The following is a 12599-nucleotide window of genomic DNA, read 5'->3' as shown; positions in this document are numbered from 1 at the left end:
CTTCTGTTCCTGCTTCCAATTTGCATCACCTGCGGTTTTGCTTAATTTCACTGGACAAAAGAAAGCTTAAAGATCAGCTTTATTTGTCACACACACATCGAAACTTACAGTGAAAGGTGTCGTTTGCGACCAACACAGCCCAAAGGTGTGCTGGGAGCAGCCTGGAGCCAACGCAGCACACCCTTAACTCACTGACCCAAAACCGCACATCTTTTGGAGGAAACGGGAATACCCAGAGGAAATCCACGCGGTCGCAAGGAGAGCAGACAGATAGCGGTGGGAAGCTTCAGCTTGCTGGTGCTGTGAAGCATTACGCTAACCGCCACACGGCCGTACCGCCCTACTGCCGGTCAGCGTGGACTTGATGGGCCAGAAGACTCGTTTCTATGCTGCACAAATCTACCACGAGACAAGTCAGCATCCCTGAGATACACATTCTGCAACGAGCACGAGCACAGTGAGGAAAACTGAGGCAGTGCCTTAGCTTATTTGTGGCACATAATATTAAAACAGAACACCAGTCTGCACTTGCTGGGGCTTGAGTCAGGGAGAGAGGGTGAGCCCATTGGGACATTTATCACTGGAGTTTCAGAGAGAGAGGACTGATTGTATATAAAACCAGAATGGAGATTAGCATAACACCCCTACCAAAGATGACACTCAATACAATAAGTTCATGCATTGAAATTTAACTGAATTATCGGTCTGCTGCTGATGAATCTCACACTCAAGCCATCCTCTCCTCCCAGCTCTCGGCCAAACACGGGACCTTCACGCGTCTCTGTGATAATCTAATGCCCAAGCAGCTGGAAGCCTGTGACCAACACTTCTAAGCTGCCTCGAAAGGGACTGGGAGATACATTTTGGCAGGAGGCTTGCTTGTCCAGGACAACTGATACACACTTCCCTCCTGGAGCTACTGTTAAATGCAAAATCTCCCTTCCGGGGCCCAGCATTAAAAGGCAAAGCAATTTTTTTTTTAATTATTGAAAGCTTTCCCCAGGGAAAAAATTTAAACTCCACTGAAGTCTCAAGGGTTGAAATTAATGATGGAAGGAATATTCGGCTTCCCAATATGTGGTGTACAGGCAAACAAAGAGGATTTCCTCAGTGAAGGGGGGCAGGCCAATCCTCCTGTACTCTGACACATATTAACATTCAGATCACACGCCCAGTGTCTCGTTCCCACCTCCTCTTTGGCTCACAGCAGCTTAGAGGTCTGAAACTAATCTGGAGGTGTTCCTCCCCCCTCCGTTCTGCCCCACATCTTCAGAGCAACGGTAACAGTGTGTGTGTGTGCGTGTGTGTGTGCGTGTGTGTGTGCGTGTGTGTGTGTGTGTGTGTGTGTGCGTGTGTGTGTATGCGCGTGTGTGTGCGTGTGTGTGTGTGTGTGTGGTGTGTGAGAGAGAGTGTGTGTGTATGTGTGTGTGTGAGAGTGTGTGTGTGAGTGTGAGAGAGCGTGTGTGTATGTGTGTGTGAGAGAGTGTGTGTGTGAGTGTGAGAGAGAGTGTGTGTATGTGTGTGTGAGAGAGAGAGCGTGTGTGTATGTGTGTGTGAGTGTGAGTGTGAGTGTGAGTGTGAGTGTGAGTGTGAGTGTGTGTGTGTGTGTGTGTGTGTGTGTGTGTGTGTGTGTGTGTGTGTGTGTGTGTGTTTTAAATTGTCTGGCTGTCCATGTGGCTTTTTCTTCAATGTAAATTGAACCTCACGAAGGTTGTAAGTTGAACGTCATGGCTTGACGAAGCATTGCGCAGTAAGGAGAGAAAAACTTCAATGTCGGGAGGATTCTACCACTGCCCCCTTCTCCCTCGCCATGCCACCTTTCCTCATATTCTCTTGCCCTGGGAGCAGAGGCATAAAGAATGCAAGATTCAGGACAGGGCCTGAATAGACAGATATTGGACGACCCAAGGGGGCGGCGGCATAGTCTCAGGGGAGAGGGGCGACCACATACAAGCAGAATTCTCTCAGAGGGCTGGACTCCAGACAAACATGGCCGCTGAGTCACTGTTAACCAAGGGTGAAAAGGTTATGGAGGTCAGGCAGGAAAGGGGAGGTTACTCCTGCTCCTATTTCTATCTCGCTTCAGGCCATTCGGCTCGTCATCCCCATTAGACCCCTGAAGAAGTTACTGTGGCTGTCGGCTCCAGGACCACAATAGGCTGCCCAGCAGAATTCAGTCCGATTCAAAGAAAGCCCTAATTTTTTTTTAAGATTAGTCTTTTTTGGTCACATGTACATTGAAACGTACAGCAAAATGTGTCCTTTGTGTCTCGTCAAAATCAGAAAGGATTGATTGCGCAAGAGTCACCCTGCTTGCACCACCGACCTGGTCACCATCTTAACCCATACGTCTTCGGAATGTGGACAGAAACCAAAGGAAACACACGTAGTCACAGAGACAGTGTACAAACTCCGAGCAGATCGCACTGGGCACTGAACCCCGACAGCTTTACACTAACCACTCACTGCCCGAGAACTATCCACTGGGTCCTGTAGATGGTCATTTCTGCTCTCTCCCTCTGCATTCAGTAGCCCAGTGGTGGCACCTTCATTCACTGCACCCAAGTTTAACTGCAAACTATCTGCCGGAGGAACTCAGCCGATCGAGCAGCGTCTCTGAGGGAGGGAGGGAGGGAAGGCAGGAAGAGGGAATGGTGACATTCCAGGTTGAAATCCTGCGTCAGGTCTTAAGGCGTCATCCTGAGATGTTGACGATTCTTCTCCCACTCCCTCCCCCCCTCACAGATGCTGAGTTCCTCCAGCAACCACTCTAATGTGCCAGATTGAAGCACCTACAGTCTCCTGTGTCTTTAGGTGTAACTCTAAAAGGGGACAACCAATTCCCAACAGACGACTCAAAGATACTGGAATAGGGGAGGCTTTATAGAGGTTAGCATGAAAACAGGCAACAGCTTGCTGGTGTCCTGTTCTACAAGCCCTTTCAGGCACCTCCTACAGAGCGATTCTGCCTCTTTTTGCAGCGTTCCAGTCCAATTTCATCCCAATTCTACTCAGTTTTGGTCCCTCTGTTTGCCAAGAATAAACCTGTTTAGTAATGCCCGTTTTCTTTAAATATAGAACATTCAACGTGAACATGCCTCTCTGAAAGCATCTTAAACGCCACTACCATATCTGTTTCCATCACTACCCCGGCACTCACCACTCCTTATATTAAAAAAAAACTTTGCCCCCTCTCACCTCAAATACATGTCCTCTGGTATTTAATATTTCTATCCTGGGATAAAGATATCCACATCAATGGACCTCACAATTTTATAAACTTCTATCAGCTTTCCCCTCAGCCTCTGACACTCCAGAGAAAACAATTCAAGTTTGTCCAGACTCACACCCCCTAATCCAGTCGGCATCCTGGTGACTTTCCAAAGCCTCTGCGTCCCTGTTGGAATCAGGGAGCCAAAAGTGCGCGCGATTCACTTCCACTGCTTGCTCCGCGGAGGTGGCGGGAGCGGGGCCCTTACCTGGCATACAGATACAGGTGAACTCGCCAATGCGGTCGAGGCAGGTGGCATCGTTCTGGCAGGGCATGGAGAGGCATTCGTTGATGTCCGTCTCACAGCGAGGGCCGGTGTAGCCGTTCCCACACTGACACTGGAAGGAGCCCTCAGTGTTCACACACTTCCCAAAGTGTTCGCACGGATTGGCCCCTTCGGAAAACAAATAAACACACGGAATCTAAACAGGAACAAAAGCAATGCGACACACTTCGGAGGAAATACGAGGGGTGATTGATAAATTTGTGGCCTAAGGTAGAAGGCTCTCGTTACATGCACGTGCAGTTCAACTCTTTGAGTGATTATGCAGAAAGTTTGAAGTTAATAACTCATCTCCTTCCACCTTAGGCCACGAACTTATCAATCACCCCTGTATGAGGTGAGGCATCAGCATAGGGTCTCATTATCCAAACCTACACTCTCAGTGGCCACTTTATTAGGTATGCCTGAACCCTGCTCGTTAATGCAAATATCTAATCAGCCAATCACATTGCTGCAACTCAACACATAAAAGCATGCAGACATGGTCAAGAGGTTCAGATGTTGCTCAGACCAAACATCAGAATGGGGAAGAAATGTGGTCCTGGAATGATTATTGGTGTCAGACGGGGTAGTTTATGTATCTCAGAAATTGCTGATCTCCTGGGATTTTCACGCACAGTGGTCTCTAGAGTTTACAGAGAATGACGCAAAAAAAAAAACATCCAGGGAGCGGCAGTTCTGTGGGCGAAAATGCCTTGTTAATGAATGAGATCAGAGGAGAACAGCCAAACTGGTTCAAGTTGACAGGAAGGTGATAGTTACTCAGATCTCCACATATTCCAACAGTGGTGTGCAAACACATCGAACCTTGAAGTGGATGAACTGCAGGAGCAGACGACCATATGCATACAGAAATACACTCAATGGCCAAGTCATTAAGTATCTCCTAATGTGGCCACTGAGTGGACGTTAGGTGTGGAGAACAACAGAGTGTAAATCCAGACACAAGAGGCACAGACAGACAGCCAATGCCTCTTCCCCAGGACAGCAAACGACAGACTTTTAAGGTGACTGGAAGAAAGAATAGTGGGGACGACAGGTTTTTTTATTTTTACACACAGAGAATGGCAAGTGTAGGTGATGGTGGAGGCAGGTACATTAGGGACATTTAAGAGACTCTTAGACAGTAAAATGTATTAAGAGAAGAATTTGGTCATCTGAAATGAGACAGTGAAAAGATGCAACTTCTGGGAACTCCAGTTGTTACCCAATGTCTAATGGGACAAACTCTTGTCACTTCCACCGGCTCTGCCGGGCAAAGTGTTCATCTGTACCTATTGAGCACTCGTCCACATCCTGATTGCAAGCAGGCCCGGAGAATCCCGAGGGGCACGTGCAGATGGCTTCCCCATTCACTGGGTTGGTATCACAGATGGCGCCTTCGTGACATGGATTGCTAACGCAGGCATCCTCCAGGTGGCAAAGCAAGCCTGCAAATCAATGAGGGAAGAGTTAGAAGGTCCAAGGAGAAGCCGGAGGCTTTGTAAGCTATTACTGGCTGTGGCACGCCAACATAGTGAGCTGGAAACCATCGAAGTGCCAAATCAGCCCACAGACTGGTCAGATAGTATCTGAGGAAACAGAAAGAGAGCTGACCTTTTACGTCAGAGAACACCACAGCACAGAAACAGGCCCTTTGGCCTTGCTTAAACAATATTCTGCTTAGTCTCATTGCTCCCAGATCATAGTTCTCCACACCTCTCGCATCCATGTCCTGACTTCTCTTAAATGTTGAAATCGAACCAACCGTCCAACACTTCCGCCAAGTTCTCAAGTTCCAAGTTCAAGTTCACTGTATACATGCCATTCAACTGTATACACATGTAAAGCTAAACAAAACATTCCTCAGGGACCCGGGTGCAAAGTACTGTCCAGACACCACATAAAATAATATTAACAGATAAAATTATTCTGTAGATGTACAAGTTGACTTAAAGTGCTTATACGACATATAATTAAATTTACAACAGTGTATTGTTACTGGTGCTCTCATAAAACACAGGCGTTCCCCCCCCCCTTACAAAGGTAGAGTGTTCCTATGAAGCCTTTCTTAAGCCGAAATGGCGTAAAGTGAAGAACCATTAATTTATACGGAAAAAATTTTGGTAAAAGCGAAAATCCTCTTTGTAATGTAAAAACAGGTTACTAATGTAGGTCTTCTGTAAAAGCGAAGTGGCGTAAAGCGAACATTCGCAAAACGGGGGATGCCTGTAATGTGCTCCACACTCTCACTACCAATTAAAAAAAAAGCTCTCCCTCATGTTCCCTTTATGGTTTTTACCTTGCACCGTTAACCCTTAGCCTGTTTATATTTAACCTATCTATCTGGATACCTATATATGTGATCTAAGATTTACTGTCTGAAGGGTTCCTAGACAAAACCATGAACTGTGTTTCCTGGTGTACCAATGCTGTCTGGTCTCTTCAGTGTTGCCAGCAATTTCAGTTTTTATTTCTGACGTACAGCATTTGCAGTTTTTGATTTCTTCGATTTCTCTGAGCAGTAGTTTTGATTATATATACATGCAGTATAGAGTGATAAGCATAGAACCTGACCCTGCGGCCCAACATGTCTTCCAGACTACCCAGCATCCACTCACATCGATCCCACTCAGAGCCAGCACATTCTCCATGCATTCCCCTCAACTCACCCCAGATCCCACCTCTCACCTATGCACTCAGAGCTGCCTACAGTGGCCAAGTTACCTGCCAACCCACACAACGCTGGAACGTGGGAGCAGCCAGATGAAACCGTCATTATCATACGGAGAACATACCAGCACCTCACAGACGGCGCCAGTCACAGGCGGCAGGTGAGAATGGGAAGATTTAAAGGGTAACTGAGGGACTAGTTTTTCCACAGGGAGGATTGGAAACAGAGCGAGCTGCCAGAAGAAGTAGTAGAGGCAGGTGCAGGTAAAAGACCTTTGGACAAGTAAACCGATAGGAAAGGTTTAAAGCAATAGACATGGGCCAATGGGGCTACCTCACACTGTAGTCAGCATGGCCAAGTTGGGCTGAATGGCCTGCTTCCCTGCTGTATGACTGACCACATAGATAGCAGCGGGTCAAGACAATAACTTTGTGTCACTGCTTTAAGAGCAAACGCAACAAGACGTGGACTGTTGTTAGTAAATCATTGGTCCTATGACATAGGTTGAAAGGGGGAAGAGGCCTTGCGCAGCAAGTACAGGGAGTGTGGGAAGAGGCTGAAGGGCAGGACCTCCAAAGTAGCCATCTTTGATTACTCCCAGTGCCATGCGCTCGTCAGGGCAGGGATAGAATGACAGCGCAGCTGAATGAGTGGCTGAGGAACTGGTTCAGGGCCCAGGGATAATTACGATGTCTTGTGGGGAAGGTATGACGTACAAAAAGGATGGGTTATACCTGAACCCGAGGGGTCCAATATCCTTGTAGGCAGGTTTGCCAGAGCTGTTTGGGAGGGCTTAAACTGATCTGGCAGAGGGATGGGAACCTCAGCAAGAGGACTGAGGATGGGGCAGTTGGTATACAAGTCAATGCATTGTGGGGAAGGACAGGCAGACAACTGGGTAAAATTGCAGTCAGTGGGATGAGTTGAAGTGTAACATGGGGGCAAAATCAAAAATGGTGATCAATACAGAGCTGAAGGTGGTATATTTGAATTTACGCACTGCATGGAATAGCATAGATGATCTTGTAGCACAGTTAGATATTTGGTAGAATATCTACCAAATTCTTCTTTGGTAGAAGAAACAAAGATGTAGACTATTTTCAAAACAGGGAGAAAGTTCAAAACCCAGAGGTGCAAAGAGACTTGTGCAGGATTCCATTAACATTAACTTGCAGGCTGAGTTTGATGGTGAGGAAGGCAAATGCAGCATTAAGACTCATTTCAAGAGAACTAGAATATAAAAGCAAGGATGCCATGCTGAGGCTTTATAGGGGCCGGCCCAAAACGTCGACTGTTTATTCATTTCCAGAGATGCTGCCTGACCTGCTGAGTTGCTCCAACATTGTGTGTGTGTGTGTGTGTGTGTGTGTGTGTGTGTGTGTGTGTGTGTGTGTGTGTGTGAGAGAGAGGCCCATTTCTAAGAAAAGATGTGCAGGCGTTGGAGTGGGTCCACAGGAGGTTCACAAGAATGATTCTGGGAATGAAAGGGTTAACGTACGAGGAGCTTTTGATTGCTTTGAGCCTGTACTCACTGGAGTTTAGAAGAATGAGGGGGGAATCTCATTGAAACCTACCAAATATTGAAAGTCTTAGACAGAGTGGGTGTTTCCTATAGCATGGGACTCTAGGACCAGAGGTCTCAGCCTCGGAATAGAGGGACATCCATTTAGAACAGAGCTGAGGAGGAATTTCTTTAACCAGAGGGTGGTGAATCTGTGGAATTCTTTGCCACAGAGGCTGTGGAGACTGAGTCATTGGGTATGTTTAAGGTGTCAAAGGCAATGGAGAAAAGGCAGGAGAATGGGATTGAGAGGGATAGATCATAAATCAGCGATGGTTGAAATGTGGAGGAGACTCAATGGGCCAAATGGCTTAACTCTGCCCCTATGTCTCCAAGTGAATGGATATGTGTTGCAGACGGAGGGTGGAAAGGAAGAAAAGTACCTGTCTTCCCAACGGGGCACTCGCAGAAGAAGGATGCCACTCGGTCGTGACACGTGGCGCCATGGAAACAGACTGCCGTGGCACAGTCGTCGATGTTCTCGCTGCAGTCGTCCCCCGTCCACCCGTTGACACAGACACACGTGTGGCTGCCTTGAGTATTGAAGCAGGTCCCACCATTGTGGCAAGCATTGGGCTGCAGGTGACACTCGTCAACGTCTTCTGTGCAGAACTGACCTGAAAGGGCATGATCCAGAGGGTCAGATAACTTAAAAGTATTTCTATGTTACATATTTAGTCAAATGATCAATCAGGCTTGAATATCCCTCAAAATAATTCAGTAAGGTTGGAAGTGGCTCAAGCTGGTATAGAGTCCATTGTCATAGAAATACAATCCAAAACAGATAGATAGAGAAAAAGACTGGCTTGATTTGTCACAGGTACATTGAAACGAACAGTGAAATGTATCATTTCCTTCAAACCAGATTAGCAATGATTGTGCTGGGCGGCCCAGAACAGTCGCCACGCTTCCAGTTCCAACACAGCATGCCCACAGTTTACTATTTGTACATTTATTGGAATGTGGGAGGAAACCAGAGCACCCTGAGGGAATCCGCACAGTTACGGGGAGAACTTAGAAACCCCTCGGAGGCAGTGGAGGGAATCGAACCCTGTTCTTGCAGACGGTGCTGTAAAGCATTGCAATAACTTGCTGTCCAAGACTGCCAACACATCCCAGGCCAGAGTGGTGTGGTTACCTGCCTGGTAATCCAACAGATCAAGCTAACTACCACAGAAACAATGTCAAATTCCACCACAGCAGTTGCTCATTAAGTAATTAAAGATTCAGATACATTTATTACAAAAGAATGTTTAAATTATACAACCTTGACATTTGCTTGCTCACAGGTTGCCACAAAGCAAGAAACCCAAAATAAGCCAATTAAAGAAAAATAAAGAATAAAAATAAAAAGATCAACGCTCAATGCATTAGAGAAAAGGGGGGGAGAAACAAATCATGCAAACAGCAGCACTCCGACCCAAAACTGAGTCCTCAGATCGAACCCCAGGGTAGGCCCAAAGCCTCACTTTTCAGTTCACCATACTAGCACAGCAGTCGGGGCAGTCTTCGTAGCCTCAGCTCCGTGGAGATGACCATCACGGAAAGAGTGGGATAATTGGCTCCCATCCCGACTGACACCCTGTCTTACAGACTATCTGGGCTGGACATCTAAATGTACTTAAATAAAAGTGCCTCATTAGCAGTGAACGTGAAAAGCCCGGACGTTTGCAAAAGTCTCTCGGGTTCACTAATGTCAGAGTAGGAAATCTGTTGAGGAGATTCCAAGCAAGGTAGCAAACCCTTTAAGTGCCCTGATCAGCTACTTAATTAACCGCGTTAATATAGAGAATCTGGGAGAAGTGGGGTTCACGCTGTAGCAGTGGTTCAAGAAGTTGGCTCAGCACCATCTTCTTCAGTGCAATTAGTGACAGGCATAAACGCTGGCTTTCAGGCAACACCCACCTTCTGAGAAATTAATACACAACACAAAATATATTCAACGTACAGCACCAAAGCAGGACATTTACCAGCCCCCCCCCCCAACATAATGCACCCTCACAACCTGTTTAATTTAATCCTGTCATTTTAATCCTTTCATCCTCATAGTTGATCCAACCTTCTGTTACATAGTTAATGAGCGAGGTCAGAGGAGAATGGCCAGAATGATGGTTGAAGCTAACCGGAAGGCAACAGAAACTCAATAACCAGGCGTGACAGCGGTGGTGTGCAGAAAAAAAACACGCCAAATCTTGAAGTGAATGGACTACAGCGGCAGAAGATAACAAACACACAGTTCGACACAAAAATCTTAAATTAAATATACACAGACATACACAAAGCAAGGGTGCCTAAGACTTTTGCACAGTACTGCAGTAAGTTTCTGCATTGCGCTACACTGCTGCTGCAAAAAAGACTAATTCCATGGCATATGTGAGTGATGATTCTGATAGAGTGATGATCTGCTGTAAACTGAGAGTGGGAGAGGGGAATCATGGCTGGGAAAAGGGGTAGGGAGAGGGGATGGAGTGGGAAGCACCAGAGAGACATTCTGTAATGATCAATAAACCAGTTGTTTGGAATCAAGTGACCTTGCCTGGTGTCTCAGGGTTGGGTGTGCCTGCACACATGCCACCTCCTTCTCTGCCACCCGTCCCACACCCCTTCCGTGACACTCCACCCTCGATGTTCCCGACATCCTTTGCTCCCGCCAGATTTACAAACTCACTCTCCATTCCACGTTGACAAATACAGTTCTGCCCAAAAGTCTTAGGCGCCCTAGCTTAAGACTTAAGACTTTTGACTTTGACTTAAGACTTTGCTTAAGACTGTTGCACAACGCTGTACACTCAGTGGGCACTTTATTAGCTACAGGGGGTATCTAACAAAGAAGCCACTGAATGTACAGTAACCATATCCTCCTTTCAAAGATGATTAGAGATCGACAATAAATGCTGATATGACCATTAATGTCTCATGAGGAATTAGACAAAAGAATTCCCGAAACATAAATACGTCCTTCCTCCTTCCATTGGTGTTTATGGTATCTTACCTGCCCTGCTAATGTGATTCTTGCTAATGCTGACATACCTGTCCACTCAGGTGTACACTGGCAATTGTAGGTGTTTACCCCGTCAATGCAGGTTCCGCCATGCCCACAGTTGTGCTTGGGGCAATCGTCAATGTTGATCTCACAATTCTGCCCCTCAAAACCTAATGAGGAAAGAAAGAAAGAAAACAAGGATTAAGCTTCTGGAATAATAAACTGAACGGGAGTTCCATGCAGGTGAGCACACACCTGGGGCACTCTGTGCAGCCTGGACTTTCAATACAACTTGCAGTGGAGGCAAGTTAGAGAAGATTCAACAGGTTGATTCTCTTGAGCGAAGAAGCCATCTTACAAAGTGAGGTTGGGCATGCTGGGGCCACACTCACAGTGTCAGGAAATGTGGAGGAGGCTTGACCCAAACACGGAGCAAGCGGAGACAATTTAGCACTTTAAAAATAAACTGCAAAGCAACGAGCCACAAAACAAGAGAGACCAGATACTTAATGACAAGGCAACCGGGTAACTGAAGGCTAGCAGTGACTGATTGAATAGGTGGCCAAGGACTGTGGATGAGAGCTGGGTTTAAATAGGCTGCAGGTGACGAGTTGGAAAGAAGTGGCAGGTGGCTCCTGTTATCCTGGTGCTACCTGCCTACGCAGGCCTACATATTGGGCTTTAGAAAACTGAAAGGTGATTTTATTGAATGTATGACTGAGCGGGGGATTGACTGGAGTAGGATGTTAGGACAGAATATTCTTTCCCTTCCCCCAACCTCACGGGAGAATCTAGAACTTCGACTAAATTAAGCCAAGGATCAAATTTCTTTACAGAGAGTTGAAAAACTTTGGGATTCTCAACCTCCACAGAGCTGACATTGAATATATTCAAGGCAATGTTTGGGCAACATGGGGAACAGGCAGAAAAGTGAATTAAGGCACAGGGCCAGCCATGATCCCACTGAACCATGAAGTAGTGATGGGGTGCTGCATGGCCTGTTCCAGCATCTTTCTTTAATGCTGGATTCTGAAGGCTGTGAGTGAGCGGTGTTACAAAGCCCACCAATTTGCATTGCAAAGTATCTTTTTAAATCTACATTGATTGTATAAAGTGCTTCTATATAACTATTCAGAGAACACTGTGTAGGTTTGCAATTCATAATAAAAAACATATACCAAAAAAACATTAAAACTTCTGCATTCTTCAACAGTACATTAATAGTAACAACATACTTTTAAAAGAATGTACCATTGCCACCTACTTGACCACCCTGTGATGATACACCCTGTCATTGGTTCCCTATCCAACTCAGCCCCTAAGCGTCCTGCAGTACAAGAAGCCCGGACAGGTGCCAGTGAATCACTGTTCCACACCACATACAGGGGAGTGGCACGACAGTGGGGTTGAGGAATTCACCTTCAGTCCACTATGGTTGAGATTATGTCCAGGCAACTGAGTGTCAGCAGAGTAGAATGGTTCCCAAAACAGCACCTTTGATAATATTGTGGTGATACAGCTAGAAAATTCACAAGTATAAATAAACAAACATCTGGGGTTACAGGCATGAGAGAAGTGGCCCCACAGATAGGTGAGCCGGTGAGACTAGAGGTCAAGGACTTGTGGTCGGAGTCTGGTCTTCAGCAAGACCAGAGCTCGAGGCCTGGAGTTCAGGGCGATCACTCGAAGTCCCGACATCAGCGAGTCCTGGGGTCAACACAAAGCCCAAAGGTCAATTGGAGTCGAGGCCCGACAGCCAAAGCCCTGACTCTGGGGAAGTGAAGGGACCAATGTCCGTGAATCGCCGGGTCCACCGCGGGCCTGTCCTGGGTTACGAGACGGGCTCTG

The 12599-nt window shown here is 46.6% G+C and overlaps 1 protein-coding gene across 4 annotated transcripts in view; it reads right to left on the bottom strand.

The window, feature by feature from the left end:
* Positions 1-12599, bottom strand: part of notch3 (notch receptor 3) — a 211736-nt gene that overhangs the window by 91840 nt on the left and 107297 nt on the right. For all 4 annotated transcript variants that reach the window (XM_059992029.1, XM_059992030.1, XM_059992031.1 and 1 more), the window contains exons 5-8: positions 10799-10921; positions 8152-8385; positions 4829-4984; positions 3480-3665 (exon numbers count right to left, since the gene is read on the bottom strand). In XM_059992029.1, coding sequence (XP_059848012.1) covers positions 3480-3665; positions 4829-4984; positions 8152-8385; positions 10799-10921 — 699 coding nt within the window. The remainder of the gene's footprint in view (positions 1-3479; positions 3666-4828; positions 4985-8151; positions 8386-10798; positions 10922-12599) is intronic.

Source organism: Hypanus sabinus, chromosome 16 (genome assembly GCF_030144855.1).
Source record: "Hypanus sabinus isolate sHypSab1 chromosome 16, sHypSab1.hap1, whole genome shotgun sequence".
Classification (NCBI taxonomy): domain Eukaryota; kingdom Metazoa; phylum Chordata; class Chondrichthyes; order Myliobatiformes; family Dasyatidae; genus Hypanus; species Hypanus sabinus.
Note: the sequence above shows the minus strand (reverse complement) of the source record. Positions and strands in the feature narration are given on the sequence as shown.